At 41.5% G+C, this 22,994-nt stretch overlaps 1 protein-coding gene across 3 annotated transcripts; it reads right to left on the reverse strand.

Moving 5' to 3' along the window:
* Nucleotides 1-3,614: 3,614 nt before the first annotated feature.
* LOC141444876 (uncharacterized) lies at nucleotides 3,615-22,842 on the reverse strand. Of its 3 annotated transcripts, none has more exons than XM_074110607.1 (14): nucleotides 22,487-22,842; nucleotides 21,831-21,974; nucleotides 20,807-20,896; nucleotides 18,651-18,833; nucleotides 17,398-17,634; nucleotides 16,454-16,636; nucleotides 14,948-15,114; nucleotides 14,403-14,528; nucleotides 12,823-12,925; nucleotides 12,342-12,460; nucleotides 11,164-11,242; nucleotides 7,894-8,028; nucleotides 5,444-5,700; nucleotides 3,615-3,929 (listed from the first exon to the last, which is right to left on the reverse strand). In XM_074110607.1, the coding sequence occupies exons 1-14, from the start codon at nucleotides 22,595-22,597 to the stop codon at nucleotides 3,680-3,682; spliced, it is 2,184 nt and encodes a 727-aa protein (XP_073966708.1). In that variant the 5' UTR covers nucleotides 22,598-22,842; the 3' UTR covers nucleotides 3,615-3,679. The 3 variants fall into 3 exon arrangements, with proteins under 3 accessions (XP_073966708.1, XP_073966710.1, XP_073966709.1); XM_074110608.1 differs by having other exon boundaries at nucleotides 3,645-3,929; nucleotides 17,410-17,634; nucleotides 22,487-22,838; XM_074110609.1 differs by lacking the exon at nucleotides 5,444-5,700 and having other exon boundaries at nucleotides 22,487-22,837.
* Between the last annotated feature and the right edge of the window lie 152 nt (nucleotides 22,843-22,994).

Raw genomic sequence — 22,994 nt, forward strand, 5'->3', positions numbered from 1 at the left:
AAAACAGTTAAAGAAACAATAGCCAAGACCTTTCCTACGATAGGCTGTGACGGGACGGGCTCCCCAGGGCCGATTTATTCAGTTTTCTATTTTAATCTCACAAAACGTTATAATAGAAGATTTTGATCAAAAGAAATCCCGTATCTTAATCATCTTAGGTACTTGCCTTTAAATGTGTAGTTTAGACGTATGTTTAGGTAATAAGTAAATAGCACATTTCTAGCAGAAAAAATACTTTACTTTTTCAAAAGGGCCCAGGCAGTGTCCCAGGGCCCCCGCATAACCTAAGTCGGCCCTGACAGTAACTAGCACTAGCTCTAGCATTTCTACGTCAATGACACCTCTCGTGTTATAAACTAGGCCTACACTTTGTGGTGGATTTAAGGCAATGGATTTCAACAAATGTGATGTCATTAGATTTGAATTAATTCTAGGAGTACCATAGCGTAGTATTCGCAATTAGGTACGCCTTTGTTTGTGACGAACTAAACTAAAGGTAGGCCTCTCATAACGTGTGTATATCTAGTTCGATTTTTACAGTTAGTTTTTTGTGCCTTGTGATGTTGCAGATAAAAATGAAACCAAACTTAAGGCACCACCAAGATCCCGGCCCGGAACGAAGACATTCTTAGCGTCTGTCCTGACCATCCTCTCTAAATCCACGGCCAGCACCCAGTACCCGCCCATCCAGGAACCTAAAGAGGCCAAACAACGAAACAAACAAAGAAAGATATCGAAACAAACACTAGAAAATCAAAAACAGCCTCCAGAAAATCAGAAAACCAAAATGTTGAAAAAAAATTCATTAAAAAATGTTCTAAAAGACGAAATCACGATCAAAAATGTTGAGGAATACCAAGAGACAAACAAAAAAATTAAAAAGACTAAATACAAGTCTAGAGTCCTCAACGAAGTTAGTAACCAGCCTTCACAAAAAGTGCTCGTACTACAATCTAAGAAAGACATCGTACAGACACCGTCCTGCAATTCCAAAAGCACGAAGGAAATGTCCGAGCATTCCATTAAATGGGCCGATTTCCTTCCAAAACTAATCGATTCGGAGACAGGTGCAATCAAAAATGTGCTAGAGAAGAATTACAACCCTCAAGAACACGGAATAGCTAAAAGCGTTCTGGAAGGGACCCAATTCAATATGGATAAAAAACCATATGACCCTACCACACTTGTAAGCACTCCTCCGAAAGACGAAAAACTTTACAGTCTATTTGTAGATCTTCTGGAGTCGGTATACAATGTGAAGCCCGAATATAATGATGTGAGTGGCTTAAAAAGTATAAAGTCATCTAAAATCGAGCTCGAAATAGACGACAGTGTCGCTCAAAAACTTGACAAACCAAATAAAATCCCGGAAAGCATAGAAGACGACCATCACATAGCTGCCAAGCCGCACTACTCCGTCACACCTGACGATAATGAAGACTGGGACACGCAAAAACTAGCCGAATATTTTAAAAACAAACCAATGTGCGTAGAATGGTCGGAGCCATATTTACGAACCAAAAAGACGTGTAAATGTTTAAAGAAGAAATTGAAAACCGAACTTTACGCGACAAAGCAGAAAGCAGCTAAAACGCAAAGCGCTGTCATGGAAGAACGTAGATCATTTTACAAGAAGACCAAGAAACCGGACCTTTTGAATATTCTAAAAGAACAGTTGAAAATGGACGACGGTGGACGTGAACACACTGACAATTTCTACCAATCTCTGCGGGTCATTGCGAGGAATAAACGGAAGCAGAATACAATCAGTTTTAACACCTCTGTAAAGGGTGGTCAAAACGCAGGTAGCGATTATGATTCGTGCATCTTCAAGAGACGAAAAGTCATATCTCCGAGCACGCGGTTACCGAAACGAAACAAAGGGAACAAAACAAACGACTTTTTTAGAATCCCCATAGATACTAAATCTGTGGATAGTGAGTACAATAGAACTATAGCAGAATCAGCAATCAATTGCAATGAATCAAACCATTCTTTAGAAGTCACTGGTTTTGATTACGAGCCGAGAACGGGCTTGCCTGCCACAAACAAGTCGTCGATGTACTCCAACTCAGCGAGTGAAAGCCTATTCGATGATGACAGTAAAATAACTAACTGGAATCTTGGCTTTAGGACGATGACTCAAATGTGGAATCCATAAATTGCAATAATATACAGGCGTCCATTTTTCACTTGTCTTTCATTTTATCAAAACCTGGCTGTTGCTACTATGACCGCATTTTCACTAGGTAGTGCTCTGCCGTCAATTCATATATTATAGGGTTCCGAGATTATGTACAGTCAACAACAGAGGTTGATAAGCGGTAAAGGGTGCTAAAAATTATTTACACACGACTACTGCCATGGTAATAACAGAGTATTTAGATTATTATAAGCACCACAACTGCTCATCTACTTCTGCTGCTAACTTTATGTAGGAAATAGTACATTACTGTAGAGGCAGGGAAGTACGGGGTTGCCAGCTAAGCAGATATAGGCGGTCGAGCGTAGGGAGGACGGATAGGGATGCGAGGCCGGCAACCCCATATTCCGGCCGATGCTTGGTTGGTTTTTTAGAATAATATGGCTCTGTCCATTGGTGGACAATTTTGACAGTGTCTAGTAGGTTTTGCCGTTGTACAGTAAAAAAAATCGTATAGCGCTTTTCTCAAACATGACATGAAATAAAAAAACAAGAAATGAAGCTGGCGGGACGCTAGTCTCGTCGCCGTATTGTGTGGCTTTGAGATTGGCTGCCTTCTAGATAAATACTCAAATTCTGAGAGGAGGCCTGTGCCCAGCAGTGGGACGTATATAGGCTGGGATTATTAGTTACTTGATTGGTACAGGAACCCAGACACCTATAACGGATCCTGTACCACGTACGGTCAGCAAGTAAGTAGTCTATCAATTTTTAAACAAGTTCCTATCGAGGGAATGGATCCCTACCCTCCTTGTCGCTAAAGTCGAACTTTCAAGTTGACAGACACGTCTATGGCATTATTATTTTATGTAGGGTATGACATGCAAACGATTATCACGGACTAAAGGGGTAGACCACATATTTGGCTGGTTTGATTAAAAAAAAAACATTTCGAGTTCCTCATTTTAAACTAAATTTTCCGTTTAGTTACGAAATTGCAATACATTTACTCAATGGAAAAATTTGGAGGACACACTGTGAAATTAGGCTTACCATAGTCAGTGCCTCTAGTGTAGCGTTTTCACAAAACATTCGTTTACTATTCGAAGACGTAAATCGAGCGTTCGATCGTCGATACTAGCCGCCACATGTCCAGTCCACGGTGCGGCGTCGTCACCCGTTTCGTTATGATACGCGGACGAAATAGTTTACGTAGCACCTACACTCACAAAGTTGTTGTGCAAACTTTCCGCTAGAGGCGCTGTTCGTGTTTCCATACAAATTGAGATTTTAACGCGAACGCGATCGAGACGTATTTTGTGAACGGGAAAATACACTAAGCGTACAGAATGAACAACTTTACCAAATCACCAATTTGTATTGAAATCTGAGAAAAATAAAATACCTACGAAAAATAAAAAAATGGCCCTAATAATAAAAGTACTAGGCTAGGTAATTCTAAATGACGTAGTTATCAATTTTAGTGGGTGCTAAATAAAAGATACCTTTTAAATGTATTTTTTTTATATCTCGATATCAGCCTAAAATTTTAACTTCCGATTTGTAACTCAATCGCATTCCCCGGACTTTCCGCGTTGTCTTTCTGCTTTTTTTTCTCTTGCTTTCCCTTTTTCTTCTTCTTCCAGTTCCCTTTGAGCTTGAGGTGTTTGAGTCGGTTGTGGGTGAACAGGGCGGCCTTGTACTTGAACGTGGCGGGGCAGAGCGGGCACGCGTATGGACGAACGTCCGAATGTTTTCCGAGGTGCTCCTGTAGCGTCGTTTTGTCCTGTAGTGACATTTTTTTGAAATTTGAGATAGAGAGAGAGAAACATTTATTTACACATATTTTCGATTGAAAGAATAACAAAATAACATCGAATAGTATAAAGTGGGCCCCGCTCAGCATAATGTTAGGGCACCTGTCAGAAAACTATCACTAATAGCGTTAGAATGCAGCACTAGCACAAACAGTAAACAGTTTTTTTGAATGACGTAAATATCTTTTAAATGACTGTAGAATACCAAAATGTCATATTATTTAAATATTTTTTCGGAAACATGAAAATAAATAAATATCATGGGACACTTGACACCAATTAACCTAGTCCCAAACTAAACAAAGCTTGTACTATGGATGGACACTAAGCAACTGATAAACATACTTACATAGATAAATACATATTAAACATCCAAGACCCGAGAACAAACATTCGTAATTCATACAAATATCTGCCCCGTCAGGGAATCGAACCCGGGACCTCAAGCTTCGCAGTCAGGTTCTCTAACCACTTAGCCATCCAAATATAAATATAAAATACAGCTCTATCGTTACTATCGATGTAAATATCATGTTATTTTGTTACAGTGTGTTTTTTGCAGGTGGTAGGACCTCGGTGCAAGGTCCGCCCGGATTGCTACCACCATCTTGCTCGCTAATCCCGCCGTGAAGCAGCAGTGCTTGCACTTTTGTATTTCGGCGTGGAGAGTAAGACACCCGGTGAAATTACTGGCACTTGAGGTATCCCATCTTAGGCCTCTAGGTTGGCAACGCATCTGCAATACCCTGGTGTTGCAGATGTTATGGGCGGTGGTGATCTCTTACCATCGAGACCCACTTGCTCGTTTGCCATCCAGTCGAATAAAAAAAAGCTAGATAGTGAAAGTAGATAGTGTGTGCTAGACTGCGCAGAGTTTTGCGTAATATTTACTATTTCAAATAATTTATTGAATCAGGCGTTACTTTGGCGGAGGTCCATATCAAATGACTAAAATAATTTCCTTGCTCACCCGCGACCTTACGATAGCTAAGCTTATGCAAAATATGCGTGTTCATGCAGTTCCTCCACCTCAACACTGTAAGAACACACACAAAACACACAAACCCTTCTATCACCACACCACACTACACTGACGCGTTTCGAACTCAACCAGAGCTCATCTTTAGAGTGACACTACACCATGCTACCAGTTGTTAGACTAACGAACCACACCACCGTTTTAACTTGTCACTGTAACTCCCGAAGTACCCACATACGTTTTATGAAACAAAAAAACTACCCACAAATTATTAATAACTTTTTTTAACGCGTCAGTGTAGTGTGGTGTGGTGATAGATGGGTTTGTGTGATTTGTGTATGTTCTTACAGTGTGGAGGTGGAGGAACTGCATGAACACGCATATTTTGCATAAGCTTAGCTATCGTAAGGTCGCGGGTGAGCAAGGAAATTATTTTAGTTCTTTACTATTTCATGTTTTCCTGAACTCCATTTAAACTTTGAACTAAAAAACCACGAGACTCACTCGCCGGTGGTAGGCCTATTTCTCATACAGAAGTTATGGTCAAATACAAGAGTTGTCGAGCGTATTGTCCAAACTTTCCAACTCTTTTTTTTCTTCTTCTGCCCTTTTTTCTTCCACTCCTTCTTTATCTTGTGATGTTTGAGTCGCGTGTGAGTGTACACAGCGCCGGAAAAAGAGAAGGTGGCCGGACAGAGCTTGCACTTGTAAGGACGCAGACCGTAGTGGATGTTCATGTGCTGCCGCAGGGTTCCCTTGTCCTGCGTGATGAGACATTACGGTGATGAGGGACCATTCTCTATTATGACGACCGAAAAGCCAGCATAGCTACTACGAAACCCGAAACTCGAAGTTCGTGTCGTGCGGTCCCTCTGACACTTATACTATTTAATACGAGAGAGAGAGAGACGGTACGACAAGAACTTCGAGTTTCGAGTTTCGTAGTAGCTCTGCTGGGTTAGAACACCTAACTGTGAAGCTTGAGGTCTCGGGTTCGGTCCCCGGACGGAGCAGATATTTGTATGAATAATACGAATGTTGGTTTTTGAGTATGAACTAAATACTCTAATAAATACTCGTAATCTATTTTATTTTCCAATAGAATTAAAAAGTCATGTAAACAAAGCAATATTTCACGATTACTCCATAGTTAAATACTTACATTTGAACGCCAATCCCGATCATATTCACATCTCAATGAACCCACCATTGTTTCAAACAATCATTGTACCATTAAAATAACTGTATAAATATGTTTAGTTTTATAGAATTAATTGAATGACGAAAATACGTTACATTTGTCAAATTAACAAGATCACTTTTTACTCAAGTCTATTTTGCCTCTGAAAATTTAGTGCTGTACCTACAAAATTAATTATTTGATTGAACCACCCCATAATTATGGCTGGCTCTGCAAATTGTAGAATTTTATTGGCGAGCCTTTTTATTGAAAATCTTTTAAAAAAACTGTTACTATTTACTTATGAAACCAAAAGTTACCCACATTTGTTTACCAGATTGCTTAATTCCATTGGAGTATATCATATTTATCTATACATACAAGTAAGATTATACGCGTTGAAGAAAGAAGAAAGAACATTTTGGCCTTGGCGAGAAACTGGTCTATCCCGCGAAATATTGACTGCACATTACGTATCCATGCAATCGCACAGATATATGCGATAGGGCCTACTTAGTGATAGTTGGAGTCTCTCGCTAAATAAATATCATGGGACACTTGACACCAATACGGTATTCGACAACTCCTGAATTTGCCACATCTTTATGAAAATATAGATATACAGACAATGTTTAGCGAAGAGAAAACTTAAATCGGTTGAAAATTGGATTTATAGTGAATTTTTGAAAAATCTATACACCTGTCTCTTTCTCAAACGCTTTTCTCTATGCAGCAAGTATGGCGGTACTGGCGTGTGACGTCACATGCCAGTATATTTTTCACTGTCTAATCTTGAATTTCAAACCCTTATAACTTTGTTATTTGTAAAGGTAGCTTAAAAATTGATTCTTTATTCAATAACAGGCATTGTGTAGTTTTAATTTATAAAACATATACAAAATAGTCAAATACCGTATTGACATAGTCCCAAACTAAGCAAAGCTTGTACTATGGATACTAGGCAACGGATATACATACTTATATAGATAAATACATACTTAAATAAACATTAAACATCCAAGACCCAAGAACAAACATTCGTATTATTCATACAGTACGATCACTTGGAGTTAACACTTGACGGATGGGCGAGCCTTCAGTAAATTTTCAACTTTGACGTCATACAAATAAAATAGTTTTTACATAATCTGTAAACGTGGGTAGCGGTATAATAAAAATGGCTTTATTTGTAGGACGTTAAAGTTGAAATAAGACTGAAGGCACGCCCATCTGAAGTGTTAACTCCAAGTAATCGTACTGTACTAATATCTGCCCCGGCCGGGAATCGAACCCGGGACCTCAAGCTCCGTAGTCAGGTTCTCTAACTAACCACTTGGCCATCCGGTCAATAAAATAACATGCTATTTAATAGTGAAACTAGAGTATACAATCGGGGCACCTATACCCCTGGGGCTACGTTGTCTTTGAACAAATAAAAACAAATGCTTGCAGTATTAAGATCTCTGTCAGTGGGCCTTACTACGGGCGTCGCCAGCCAATGGTGCTGGGGGTGGGGGGGGGGGAGTTGTAGGGACAGTCGAGAGCACCTGAAGCTTTTCACTTGTAGTATGAGCATTGATCGATCAATCAAAGACTTAGGACTTTGGTTTGGTTGCTTTACATTTGACAACTTATTAGAATCTAGGGGAGGGGGGGTCAGTTGCCCCTCCCCGGCCCCCCTACAGATTCTAAAGTAGCTAAATGTAAAGCAACCAAATGCGAGGCGAAGTTGGCGACGCCCCTGGGCCTTACTCTGGCAGGTGTCACGTCTCACCATGAAGGCCTTCCCGCACTGGTCGCAGACGTGCGTGCGCGGTCGGCCGCCCGGCGCGTGCGCCGCCTCGTGGCGCAGCAGCCGGCCGGCCGTCACGTACGCGCGCGGGCACTGCGAGCACTTGAAATTGAGCTCCTGCCAACGAATATTCAAATTCAAATCATTTATTCAGTAAATAGGCCGCAATGGCCACTTTTACACGTATTTCTTTTAAACTACCAGCGCTTATGGAAAGACAATATAAGGGTCGATCAACATTTAACCATTCATTGCCAGACGCCTGATTATTTATTATCGATAGTAGACTTAGAATATAGCTCACTGCTGTAGATAATTTCTTTCTCACTTGCCGTTTTTTTGCAAAAATAAATTGACACTTTATTACAGCAAACCACACGTTTGATGAGTATTTAATAGGTCTTGTGCCTTGGTCTGTTTGATAAAAAAAGAGGTCGGGTTGACAGCTGTCAGTTGCCAAATGTCGCCGTTACAACTACGATATTATACTATTACTAGATGAAACCGGCTTCGCTCGGGTAAAATGTAGACTCATAATAATATGTTTGAAAAAATTTTTTGCCAGTAAAGACTGTCGTACTTATCGAAAAATCTGACGTATATTCCCAGCCTTAATTATTATCACAACACTTTAACGGCTAACCTACGTATCGGTATTTTCACCAGTAGATATTTCTCCTAAATCTTATTTGCCCAAATAACTACGTAGTCAGTCCCAAAGTTCTGTCACAAATGAAAATAATGATAAAAACAAAAGTACCAATCAGTTTTTAATAATTATATACCAATTTAAAGTACATTTAATAAAAAAATAAATTAAAGTACTTAAAATTATCAAAAATGACTTCTTTGTTTTTTAATACAGGCCCTTAATCGGGCACAGCCAGTCGTCTATCGCAGCACGCACCATTTTCATGTCTATTTCAGCGACTGCTTTTTTTAAAAGATGACTTCAGGCTCTCCAAATTTTTATGGGGTTTAGCACAGACCTTCCCCTCTAAGACCTGCCAAATTTTAAAGTCCAGAGGATTAAGGTTCGGACTGGAGGAAGGCCAATCTTCGTGTTTTATAAAGTCGATTTTTTGACGGCCAAACCAGGCTTGAGTGGTCTTGGCTTTGTGTGCTGGCGCAGAATCCTGCTGGAACACAAAATTATGACCTGAAAATAGCGTGTTGGGCAGATCTTTGACATGCTTATCCAAAACGTCTCTTGGTACACTTTCGCACTGATTTTGACCCCTTTTTCGCAAAAATGAACCTCAGTTGGCCCGTAATAAGATCAGAGAATACTCTTCAGAGCTCCTAGCGTACACTCTATCATTATGTTTATTGTACTTCTCTTCAATATCGAAAATCTTTTCGTCTGTAAAGAGGATATCACGGTGTCGATTTTCGCGTACCGCTTTAACAACTTCCGGGATCTTTTAAACCTTATTGTTTTTAGACGGGCATTAAGTAAGTGCCCACTCTATTTTTTGTATGCTCGCAGACTAAGATCTTCGTTTAAAACCTTTTTGACGGTTCTACTGACACCCATCTGCAAAGCCATCAACTTCTGTGTTCGGACAGGATTTCTTGCTATGCGTGCCTTGATCGCTTTGATCACTGCTGGTGTTTGTACGGAGCGAAGCCGGCCAATTCTTTTCTTGTCCTCAACACTGGAGACTTCATTGTACCTGTCAATCGTACGGTACACAAACCTAAGCGTTATACTTACATTTTTGAGCAACTTGAAATGGTACTTGGCGAGTGCCCACAGCGGTGCAATGCTAAAACAGCTATTCGGTTTTCTTTCAACGTCCACTCCATCGTGAGAAATTGCAGCGAATGACTGTTTATTGTTTTAAAATAATTGACAAACATTCAAAAATGGAATTCAATCAAATTTTCTTAAAATCATGTTTTAAATTTAAATAATGTGCCAGTGACAGAACTTTGGGACCGACTACGTATGTCTGTCTCATAATCAAAGAAATTAGACCTAAAGGGCCCCATATAAGTACGATCCGTCTGTACGATCGATCTGATGAAAATCGACGAATCGTACCGTGTGTGGGGCCCTTAAAAGGTCACAATGGAGAACGAAATGCAAACCTGTGACACGTGATGACGTGACACTCACGCCACTTTGATGTGATGACTTTGACATGTTTACTTCGCAACGCCATTATATATACTCAGTAATTTATTCCATTTTTTATTGAAAATACTCGCTAAATCCGAATTTTCTACCTACAAGTTGTCCACTCGGAACAAACGTCAACAACTGAAGATAGTTATAGTTGAAGGTAGTTGGTGATAGTTTTTGAGTTTTGATAAGATCCATTCAAGTTTTCCGGCAAGACGTTCGTTTTACACAGTCACATGAGTCACAGTCTTTTGTAATGGATACTTTTTTTGCGTGACGCACGCGATGTGTTGAAGGCGAGCCGTATCTAAGAGCTAGCTAGTATGAAACGGAACGTTTATTAACTACCCAAGATGGCGACTGCGGTTTGTTTGGCAGTGCCATTAGAATTTAACGAAATTCTCCATAATCCGAATTTGCGGATATATTTGTCGACTCGGATCGACTAATTTTTACGCTCTTCATTTGATGTGCATTTCGTTCGAGTCTACCGTACCCCTGGACGAATTATTAATATAGATATTATTACTATATTATTGTTCAATTGACAAGATTTCATTTTTTTAACATCTGTTAATTACTACAGGAATCGAAAGAGTTTTGCCTCCTGAACATGGGAAAATATTTATTATAATTGATTTCTCTATATTAAAAAAAATACAAAAAAATTAAAAAATATGTCTGAATTTGCCAACACTACCACAGAATAGATATGTTTCCTTTGCCTTTATCACCAGAAAAAGGAGCTGTCATAATTTTGATATTGACTCTATGCAACGTCTAGGTCAGATTTACGTGATCTTTTTTTTAAGAGACTAGACAAAAGGAATGGATCTATTGTGTCGTAGTTTTGGAGTTATGCCCTTTTAGAATAAGCACATCTTAAAAAAATTGTAGTAAATTAATTAATAATTGTAGCGAAATTTTAAAAATACCAGCGTTTTTCTTCTTCCAAACAGAATACAGAGAACGAATCAAATTATAGTCTTAGAAATATGAAATCTTGTCAATTATTCGCTTCTCGATTAAAGTTCGTTGTGAGACTAGTGCCTTAGCTCGGAGTTACGTACTCAGCCCTAGTCAAGCCTGCCTTAGCCTAGCCTACCCTACCCTACCCTGCTTACCTTAGTGTGCACGAGTTTTATGTGTAAAGTCATAGCAGTTTTGTTAGGACACTTATTGTGGCAGTAGTCGCACTCAAACCTGAAAACAAATCACTATTGTTAATTCTGTGAGTGCGCATATTTGTCATCATGTCAGCCTAAAGACGTCCACTGCTGGACATAGGCCTCCCCCAAGGATCTCCACTCAGACCGGTCTTGTGCTTTCCGCATCCACCGCGATCCCGCGATCTTAACCAAGTCGTCGCTCCATCTTGTTGGAGGCCTACCGACAGCTCGTCTCCCGGTCCGCGGACGTCATTCGAGAACCTTCTGACCCCAACGGCCATAATATGTAATAAATTAATAATAATCATAATAATAACGTGGACTGTCCGCTAGCACATCCTCAAGATGTATTAGGGCATTAAGAGATAGAAGACGGCTGGTTAGATCAATTTACTGGAATCGTTATTTCCTAATTGTAAAATTTCCTGTCGCATTTTTCTAAAAGTAAAGTAAGTTGCTACAGTAAAAAAGTGGACGTTGCGGATTTGCTTCTATATGACTAGCACAAACCGTAAAAAGTTATTTTTTAATATCTTAAATAAATGTATTTTAAAGTTCGTAGGATGCCATATCATATTGTATCAATTATTAATCGCCGTGGTGGCCTAAATCGCCGTGGTGGCCTAATGGTTTGACCTATCGCCTCTCAAGCAGAGGGTCGTGGGTTCAAACCCCGGCTCGCACCTCTGAGTTTTTCGAAATTCATGTGCGGAATTACATTTGAAATTTACCACGAGCTATGCGGTGAAGGAAAACATCGTGAGGAAACCTGCACAAACCTGCGAAGCAATTCAATGGTGCGTGTGAAGTTCCCAATCCGCACTGGGCCCGCGTGGGTACTATGGCCCAAGCCCTCTTGTTCTGAGAGGAGGCCTGTGCCCAGCAGTGGGACGTATATAGGCTGGGATGATGATGATGATGATATTTTTTTTTTGGAAATATAACTATCGTTACTATCGATGTTAATATCATGTTATTTTGTTACTAATAATCATGTATGTAGTTATCTGTCATGGCCGCAAACTATAAAGAGAACTGACGGCGTGGCGGTTTGTATACGGTTTGTGCTAGTGTCGCCCCCTGAGCAGAGTTTTGCGTAATATTCCCTATTGTTCTAGTTTTCGGCTACTCACTTCCAGCCATCCTTGTTGGAGTGTTTGAGCGAGGCGAGGTGGGTACGCAACGCGCCCTGCGAGGAGAAAGGGATCTTGCATTCCTTGCAGCACAGCTCGGGGCGCAGCGCGTCCAGACCCTACAATAACAACTATTAATAACGCCCTGCCTTGTGCGCTCACTTCGAATCGAACAATAGTTATTTGTGATACGAGGTTGGTAAGTACCGTGTATCATACGACGTTTTTCGATACATTTGTGAGAAAATAGGCAATTAATAACACAAAATTGAAAAATAAAAACAAAACAAGGTTTTTAAAAAAAGGCGCGTCCTTAATGCGCATGCGTAAGTTTTGTTTTTAATTAGGTTAACTAAAATTATCAGGCAAAGGTCCGACGCGTTCAGCCACTGCGATTTTTTCGAATAAATAAAAGGTGGAAATCATGAGCCGTGAGGGTGAGCGGCGCAGATCGCGATTCAGCTGGTCCGACAGTAATTACCTCATATTTATGTATATACGAGTGCCCCCTCAGTATGTATTTGTTTTTGAACATCTTGCCGCATACTTTGCATTTCGCCGGCAATGGCGGCTCAGTGTGGAGCCTGCGAACATATAATAGTAGATTATACAACAAGAGCATAAGACGAGCCATTTTACCCGAGACGTTCATAATTTAGGAGTATCTCGTGCATTTGCTCTTGAAAATCATCATTTGGTGAAGTGGAACTAATGATGAAGGCCAAATTTGACCAATGGAGCGACTACTCAATAACAAGTACATCACAGCTTGAATTTCAATTAGGATCGCAGTTGCTAAGTAATTTAAGCTCATCGTAATTCATTATGGTGAAATGGAACGGATGATGAAGCACCAGGACTCCTCAATAATGAACGCCTCTGCATCGGAAAAAGCAATTTTTCGTGACGAGCAGTTGACATTATTGACATTACTATTGTATCTTAGATCTTTTACACTAAAAAGCGTGTTTTTTTTATAACAAATAATAGAACCGACTACAAAAACCATGAAAATATTTTTCTACCAGTCTGAAGTTGGTGCCTCAGCACGAGTCTATACATACTCGGCCTGCAAGCCTTTCTTTCCCGGCCTCTGCAGTAATGTACTATTAATAAACAACTTCGTAAAAGTTTCAATCAAATAATGTTCTATTTAATTGTCAGTGTTTGTCAGTGCCAAGGTGTAGTTGTAGGGTTGCTATGGTCACCTTATGTTTAGCAGGTTGACAGGTTGACGCAGTATGTCCTACTCAATCGGTAAAGCAGATTAGCGCTCATACTGAGCAAAGGAAAATAGATCTTAGGGTGACGAACCTTTTTTTACTCCCACTGTACAGCTCATATTAAAATTTTAATCTAATTTTGCACATGAATTTCGGAAAGAGAATTCCTAGGGATCCTTTCGACTGCCATAATTTTAAAAGTCATAATGTAATGTTTGTCATAGGTAATTATCGTTAGTCATAATTTTTTCCCCGCTGAAACCGTACATTTTTCAAAAAAAAAAAAAAAAAAAAGGTCATTCTGTATAATTCTATTGGTTAGGTTAGGTTTGTTTTATAACTATTCTGGAAAATAAATGGTTTCAGAGAAAAAAAGTGTTATGATAAACATTACATTATGACTGTCAATTTTCGACCACTCGGTATTTTTTTTATTCGACTGGAAGGAAAACGAGCAAGTGGGTCTCCTGGTGGTAAGAGATCACCACCGTCCATAAACATCCGCAACACAGGGGTATTTCAGATGCGCTGCCAACCTAGAGGTCTACGATGGAATACCTCTAGTACCAGTAATTTCACCGGCTGTCTTACTCTCCACGCCGAAACACAACAGCGCAAGCACTGCTGCTTCACGGCAGGATTAGCGAGCAAGATGGTGGTAGCAATCCGGGCGGACCTTGCACAACAACCCCGTAAAGACCCGAATTCCTAGGACCCATCCCAATACCGCCTGCGACCCAAATTACAATCGAAGTTTTTATTTAACAACCCCTCATCTACGCCTAGCAGACTCAATGACCGAACACCACTTTGACCACAACCATCACCATCATCGTACCTGGCAACGTGTCCGGCGAGCGCGGCCTCGTCGGAGAACCTCGAGAAGCACAGGTCACACCTGACCGGTTTGGGGTAGCGGTACGGGCGGCGGCGGCGGCTCTTCAACTCCTTCGCTATCTCCTGCCTGCCGACAGACACGTTTGTAAACCATCTACGAGCTTTCCAACGGCTATCAGCAAGGGAGTCACCAAGGGGGGGGGGGATTCTATAAAAGTTGCGTAATGTATCCAATTAATTCAATCAAAATAATAGCGACATCTCTTGTCCGGGTGAGCGTTTAGTTCCAATGGAGTGCTGAAAGTTTCTCGGGCCAAAACATAGATGTCGCTAGTGTCGCTGCTTAAGTGACTAAATAAGAAACAAACAATCTGAGATATGTGGTGCATAGGAGAAATTTGTGTCTGTACTCCTGTCCAGCGGTGACGAGCGGTATAGCACGCAGCACGGAATGCTGAGTGCCTGGGTTTGATTCCCTTCGCTGGTTTTTCTGTGCATCTATGTTTCAGTTTGTATGTTCGATTTGCACATTTAGCGTGTACTCACAACTTTTCGGGATCGCAAGCGTGTATCTCTATCATGTGCTTGTGCGGCGTGGAGTAGTCGCACAGACAGCAGCGGTACCGCGTGCTGTGCAGCGAGCGGTGCGCGCGCAGCTTGGGCTCCGTGGCTGCCCGCAGAGAGCACACGTCGCAGCTCAACGGACCCGCGCTCTGTACACATTGCATCATCATCATCATTAAAGAAAGAAACAAAATATTTTTCACACCTCTCCTTCAGAAAAGTAACTTTTCCTCCCTGACGAGAGGGAGCAAAGTGCAACTTTTCTGTTCAAGGCTTTTCTAAGTGTTTTATTGAAAATGCCATTTTTTAAAGTTGATAATTGGAAAGCCACGTCATTTTCTATGCTGGTTATTCTTTAATAATATTTAGAGTTTATTTTTTTCAAGTTTCTTAATGCTCGGTGTGAAAAGTCGTATGAGCGACTCGGGAGCAAAATTATTTTCATCTTGGGCGTTAACACTTGAATCCCTCATTACGCTCAGGATTCTACTTTAGAATCCCTCGCTACGCTCAGGATTCTATTGTAGAATCCTTCGCTACATTCTGGATTCAATGTACGCCCTCGCCGTAAATACACCATTTTGCTCCCTTGTGACACAAATAACTAATATAACAGCAGTGGCACATTACACAGGTTAGAGAAAATACAGAAGTAGTGTTTGCCGTTATAAAAAGGACCCAGCTCACCATATCGCTGGTTGAAAACCGGCACTGGTCTTCCTCCGGGCCACAGAAGACTGAAATTACGGCAAGTCACGCAAAACAGACAACAAAAATAGTTACTAGACTAAAATATCAGTTGGATGTATAACCCACGTTATCATGGCCACAGTTACATGTAAATGTAAAATAAAAAAATGACATTGACATATGACATCCAGCGGACAACATTGCGGCATTAGCGCACGGCGTGCAGCGAGCGGCGCGCGCGCAGCTTGTGGCGTGGACACGTCGCAGCTGAACGGACCCGCGCTCTGGCGATGCCATATTTTTTTTTACATAAAATTGACCGTGATTGACCCCTATCTCCCTTGATGTAAAGTGCAGATGAGGCCAAAGGTGTATCTGGTTCAGTAACAGCCTATTCACTGTAGCCTTGAAGAGCCCTAGATTGTATTTATCCGGAAAAACAGACGACGGGAGCGAATTCCATTCCTTGGCAGTTTGCCGTGGCATTATGAAAGATGAAGCAAACCGCTTCGTGCAGGCTAACGGAACACTAAGAAACTGTGAAGACGCTCCCCCGCCTGGAAGTCCGTTGGCAAAATGGAAATGAAGGAATAAGATCATGTAATTCCTGCGCACACTCACCACAATGTATCTGATAAGATAAAAAACAGACAAAACCATGTTCCGAAACTCTCGCTCGCACTTTGCGATTTCCAGATCCGATAACCTATAAAGTGCGAGCGAGAGGTTGGAGACGTGGTTATATGGCCCCGGAGCTCAGATAGCGCCGCTGGTATAGTGATAAAGGTGTCCACCCACCGGGAGATGCAGCTTCGCGTGGTCTTTCAAGATGGCGGCGCTCGCGAACGTCCGCACGCACGGCTCGCACCGGAACGCGGCTTCGGCGTATTCCTTGGACTTGCGCGTCGCTTCGAGCTCTTCTAACACCTCGTTGTTTTTTAGCACGTAGATGTACCACGGGTTTGGCTCTTTGGCGGGTTTCTGGAACCATACATCATGATCAGAGCTCAAGGGGGTGACATATTTACCGGCCCGGTAATACCGACCGACCCGCTTTTTCGTCTACACGCCCATAGAAACTCATATCAGTCTGACATCAGTTTCCATCCATCGTCCACGTGTACATTGGGTCGGTATTTCCATGTCGGTATTATCCGGGCCGGTAAATAGTGTCATCCCAGCCCATGTCTATTGTTTATTTAGGGTTCCGGAGCCAAAATGGCAAAAACGGAACCCTTAGTTTCGTCAAGTCCGTCCGTCCGTCCGTCTGTCTGTCTGTCTGTCCGTCCGTATGACACAGGCATTTTACTCGAAAAAGATTAAGTGAAGATTTCCAGAAATAATCGCTCCCAAAGTAGCAAAAATTGTGTCCCCCCCCCTCTCTATCTTGTAAACCGTTTGTCCGAAAAAATATGCAAAAAATATGGAAAGGTAACGCTTAATAAATACTTTCAACGAAAATTGGTTTCAAAATGATCGGATATACTTACAGTTTTTGAGTTATTGCCGAAAAACTGCGCTTCTCAACAAAAAGACGTAAGTGCCGTGAAGATACGCTCTTTTTTTGTTAATAAATTTTAAGACTGTAGTAAGTGTTTTAATTGTGTTATAACGCACATAATATTACTTGTATTTTTTTCGTAATGGCTACGGAACCCTATCTTGGACGTGTCCGACATGCTCTTGGCCGGTTTTTTATTCTAAAGTTTCCATATATTTGTCTCTGACGCAAAGGAACGCACCTCTAAACTCACCAGCTGTTTGTGTGCTTGTGTGTCAGCAGGCTTGCCGGGCATCGCAGTGGTTTTGCCAGGGGTCCCAGCAGGCCTGCCGGGCATCCCAGTGGTCTTGCGGGGGGTCCCAGTGGTCTTGCCGGGGGTCCCAGTGATCTTGCCGGCGAGAGTCGGTTTTGGCACCAATTTGGGCATTATGGGCACCAACTTGGGCAGATTTTCAGTCTGCTGCAGCAATGTAGCCAGCTAAAAGCAAATGTTTAAATGCAATACTTAATTTATAGGGAATATTGCGTAAAACTCTGCGCAGGGGGCGACACTAGCACAAACTGTAAACAAACCGCCATGACGTTAGTTCCTCTTTATAGTTTGTGGCCATATCGGATCATGAGACATATTAATTAGTAACAAAATTACATAATATGTACATCGAAAGTTAAAATAAAGACATATTTCCAAAAATTGTATCAAAATAATGAAAGCAAAGACATACATTTGAAATTTACCACGAGCTTTGCGGTGAAGGAAAACATCGTGAGGAAACCTGCACAAGCCTGCGAAGCAATTCAATGGTGCGTGTGAAGTTCCCAATCCGCACTGGGCCCGCGTGGGAACTATGGCCCAAGCCCTCTTGTTCTGAGAGGAGGAAATTCTTCTTGAGAAGTTTTGGTGTGCATCTACTCTCATAATTGTCGCAAGTTATAATGTGATGTTAAATGATAGAGTTTGGCTAATGAAAGCTAAACCATAACATAACACGAGCTATGCGATAGAGTAGACAGAGAAGCATAAAGTAGGCACGATACTTATGCCTAAACGTCACTTTTGTACGGCAGAGAAGCTTCTGTACTTATACTATTACTTATTCTATGGTGATACCATATTAAAGTTTTTTTTAAATTTGCCGCGTCTTTGCTTTCATTCATCCCAGCCTATATACGTCCCACTGCAGGGCACAGGCCTCCTCTCGTAATGAGAGGGCTTGGGCAGTAGTTCCCACGCAGGCCCAGTGCGGATTGGGAACTTCACACACACCGTTGAATTGCTTCGCAGGTTTGTGTGCAGGTTTCCTCACGATGTTTTCCTTCACCGTAAAGCTCGTGGAAAATTTCAAATGTAATTCCGCACATGAATTTCGAAAAACTCAGAGGTGCGAGACGGGGTTTGAACCCACGATCCTCTGCTTGAGAGGCCATAGGTCAAACCACTCGGCCACCACGGCTCTCTGAAATCGGATATAAATATATAAATTTAAAAAAAACCTGGTGTGGCAGCACACCAATCTTCATCAGCTTCACCACTCTTGCCACCGGCGGCGTCCCGCTCTGCGCCTGCGCCGGGACTTTGTTGCGAGCTGCGGCAGGGCTCCCGGCTGTGCCAGCAGAGTCGGTCGAATCATCGGCCTCCAGCTTCAAGTCCATGCTTACTTCAGAGCGGGTTGCAACCTGAAAAAGAATAAAAAAATATTAAGAGAATTCCCGTACACAAGTTTTTTTTTTTGGTAGGTAATGTTATGTAACCTTTTGTGTGAGTCGTTGCGGTAATGCTAGTAATGGGTAGTTCTATGAGCATTTTTGGTAGAAACGCGGCATTAAATAAAATAACATTCCTTCGTTAGAAATGTTTTTATAAACACAACATAACACAATAAGTACACGCTTTTCATTCAATTATTGCGACGACCGGATGGCTGAGTGGTTAGAGAACCTGACTACGAAGCTTAAAACCCGGGTTCGAATCCCGGCCGGGGCAGATATTTGTATGAATAATACGAATGTTTGTTCTCGGGTCTTGGATGTTTAATATGTATTTAAGTATGTATTTATCTATATAAGTATGTTTATCCGTTGCCTAGTGTCCATAGTACAAGCTTTGCTTAGTTTGGGACTAGGTCAATTGGTGTCAAGTGTCCCATGATATTTATTTATTTATTTATTATCTGATAAAAAATTACATTAATAATCACAAATTAAAGAGTTTTGAACCCGCTGAAAAGCTTTGGGGCCCACCAGAGGGCGGTACCATAGTAAAAGAGGAGAAGTAAGTTCACTACAAACAAAAGCACCTACATCGCGCGGCTTAAATGTGTGCGCGCCGGTTGGCGCTGGTACGCACGCACACACTGATAATTTAAGGAGGATTAAGTTTTCTGTAGTCAACGCTGCGCTGCCGTCCGCGCCGTACGCAGAGTTTAAAATCACTACGTTTTAGCCATACGTTTTGATTTTAGCTCGCTCGTCTTCCACTCGCTTCGCGAGATGATCACCTTTTACGTTCGCATACTCGTACTCACGTATTTTTTGTATTAGGTATAGTTGAAAATTACTAGTATATAAGTGTTGTGTAATAGTTTCGTGCAAGGACACATGAAAAAATAATAGATACCTACCTACCTTTCCTATCCTGCTAATATTATAAATGTGAAAGTTTGTGAGTGAGTATGTTTGTTACTTCTTCACGAAGAAACGGCTGAACGGATTAGGATGAAATTTGGCAAAAAGTTAGTTTATAACCTGGATTAAAATATAGGATACTTTTAATCCCGATATTCTCACAGGATAGGGATAAAATCTCTAAATAACAACCGCTGGGCATAGGGTCATGAAATTTGGTATGTAAGTAGCTGGACATCTGGAATAAAACATAGCCTACTTTTTATCCCGATATTTCCACGGGATAGGGATAAAATCTCGAATCAACAACCGCTGGATTTGGCCGTGATTGTTTTTAATGTAACGTCAATGAAAAAAACGATTTAATTTTCGGGAATTCCCACGGGAATTTTTAAAAATCCCGGATTTCAATTCAGCTGCTAAACCTTATGATTTACGTGTGCGAAGCCGCGGGTAAACACTAGTAAACAATATAGTTATAGTATTGTGTAGGTACCCATCCCCACTCAGACGAATTTATAAATAATACTTTTAAATTTAGTATAATAATAATAATATAGCGGCATAGAATCTTGTTTGTCTAGACACAGACAAGACAATTTTAAGTTAACTTTCATACTAAAATTATTTCATCATCATCATCATCATGTCAGCCGAAAGACGTCCACTGCTGGACATAGGCCTCCCCCAAGGCTCTCCACTCAGACCGGTCTTGTGCTTTCCGCATCCACCGCGATCCCACGATCTTAACCAAGTCGTCGCTCCATCTTGTTGGAGGCCTACCGACAGCTCGTCTCCCGGTCCGCGGACACCATTCGAGAACCTTCTGACCCCATCGGCGATTAGTCCTGCGACAAAAATTATTTGCTGGTAGGTAATTAATCTAAAATAGACATCGACAACCCTAAGCGTCCGCGCCGGAGTAGGCAGTTAAGTCTCCTAAAGGGTCAGAGTTTACATACTTCTCCTCTTTTACTATGGTGGTACTGGGCCCTCTAGGCCCCTATGCTGTGAATGAAACTTACTTGTTCAGGCTCTACTTCTATTTCTATGAGAGACCCGTTTGCCGTTTCTTCCATCTCCTTCTTAATTCGCATCTGCAACGGGTCAGGACCCTGGATAAAACAAGTGATTAGTAAAAAAAGCAGTGGTGGCCTAGTGGTTTGCTCTATGGCCTGTCAAGCAGAGGAATGTGGGTTCAAACCCGCGTTTGAGCCCAGGCTCGCTTCTCCAAGTTTATCGGAGTTCATGTGTGAAATTTCATTTGAAATTTACCATAAACCATGAGCTTTACGGTGAAGGAAAACATTGGTGTTGGAACCTGCATAACCAGCTACAAATTGGTGTCTGAAGTTCTCAATCCTGGCCTGTGTGTTAACTAAGCCAATAAACATAAGGTTAATGATATATTGATGCTATGGCTGTTAACACGTTCGGCCCTGGCAACGATTCCAGTAAGCTCTTACACTATGCCTACGCATATCCCACAGCAGTTGCTTCTATGCCAGCGACACGTATATGTGTCACAGATGTAATACATTCCGGTGCCAGTGACACAACGTCTGTGACTTTTTAGTTCTTACTCCTATGCCAGTAATATGCATGTGGTGTCAAAATAATTTGTACCTCCTAAAGGCTGGCATAGTGTAAGGTCTTATTATTATTATTATTGAAATAATACACTAGCAGCTCTTAAAGCTGATTCATGTACATCACTGCACTTGTGTTTTTAGGCTTTCTTTTTTCAGTATTTGTCTAGTCTATTTTTAAAACTGTTCACTGAAGGTGCACTGGTTCTGGGAGAGCATTCCACGAGTTAACAACACGATAGGGTAAGAAATGTTTCCTAGCGGAACGTTGCCAGAGCCGAATGCGATCCACTGAGCTCTTACGCTAGGCATAGCGCATATCCCACAGCAGTCACAAATATGTGTCACTGGCATAGGAGTAAGAACTAAAAAGTCACAGACGTTGTGTCACTGGGGCTGAATGTGTTAAGATATTTATTTACGCCCTTGACTGCACATAGAATAGACTAAAGAAACCAACCGTTACTGATTTTTGTTCCACTCTTGACAACAAGTTGAGCAGATGGCGTACCCCGACGAGTGCCGTCTGCTGGAAAATCAACACTGTCTGCATTAGCCGCTGGCAGTCCACGCACGCCAGGAGACGACATTTCTTCAGCTTTGCCTGTAGAGTAAGAGAACATCATCACATCATCATCAATAAAAAAAATGTGGACACTTAATGTAGGTGTGTGCCTATTACTTACCTCAGAAAGTCTCTTGTATATACCTGTGTTTTCTGTACTGCTTGCTGTGTTGCTTGTTGTTGTTGTGTTCAAGACAATTACACAAGTGAACAATGATATGCACGCATCAGCTATAAATAAGCTGCCTATGCATTATAAATAATTATAATAATAATATGTGTTGGTGTATTGTATTGTTTTTTAGCTCGGAGTTGCCAACTCAAAAATTTCACCCCTCACCACTGATAGTCCTTGCTTTTGTTTATTTGTTTTTAAGTTTTAAAGCTGCGTGCGTGCAGTGTGGAAAAATCCATTATGGACGACTGAGAAGGGAGGGCCCAGACAGTGCCGGCAGAGAGTACTTTACCATAATACCGGACTCTCACTGGCTATAAAAACCGGTTGCACGTCCCCAACTCCCTGGAACTTAGTTTATAATATTGAAACTTACTATATTTACAGCGCTTGAAACAATTGCCTCGAACATCTGCCTATGTTCGACGGTTAGAACGTACAGCGGCGGCTTCACCACCTTACAAATCACGCAAACGTAGACTTGCATAGTTTTTATGTGTTAGTCATCGTTAAATGAAAACTCAAAACCTTTGCTCAAAACTGAAAACTAAACACGAAGTACAGTTTAACAAACGAATGCATCACAAAAATGATCACATCACAAGTGTCAGTGTCACAAACACAATCGCACGATTCGCATGCAGGCCGAGCGTAGCACAGTGTTGCCAACAACTCGAAACCTGATATCGCCATTTTTCACGGCTTACCAGTTTTGATAGCAGTGGGCCCCATTTTTTTATTTGCCCCAGAGCCCTAGGTTACCTAGCTACGCCACTGTTCCAGATCAGGCAGTAGCATAGCTACTGGAGGGCTAGACAGGACAGGGCAGTACCTCGGGGGCCCCAAAGTCAGGGGCCTGTTTTATAATTATTTTTATAAATGAA

The sequence above is a fragment of the Choristoneura fumiferana genome, chromosome 30 (genome assembly GCF_025370935.1).
Source record: "Choristoneura fumiferana chromosome 30, NRCan_CFum_1, whole genome shotgun sequence".
NCBI lineage: Eukaryota > Metazoa > Arthropoda > Insecta > Lepidoptera > Tortricidae > Choristoneura > Choristoneura fumiferana.

What these genes read in the sequence shown, in the direction of transcription:
- LOC141444876 (XM_074110607.1), bottom strand. Translation starts at nt 22,597, where the DNA reads ATGCAAGTCTACGTTTGCGTGATTTGTAAGGTGGTGAAGCCGCCGCTG. An exon ending in AACAGCTGGTGAGTTTAGAG is followed by an intron (nt 16,637 to 17,397) that starts GTGCGTTCCTTT and finishes GTATGGTTCCAG; the next exon opens with AAACCCGCCAAAGAGCCAAA. An exon ending in AGTGCGGGAAGGCCTTCATG is followed by an intron (nt 5,701 to 7,893) that starts GTGAGACGTGAC and finishes CTCATCACGCAG; the next exon opens with GACAAGGGAACCCTGCGGCA.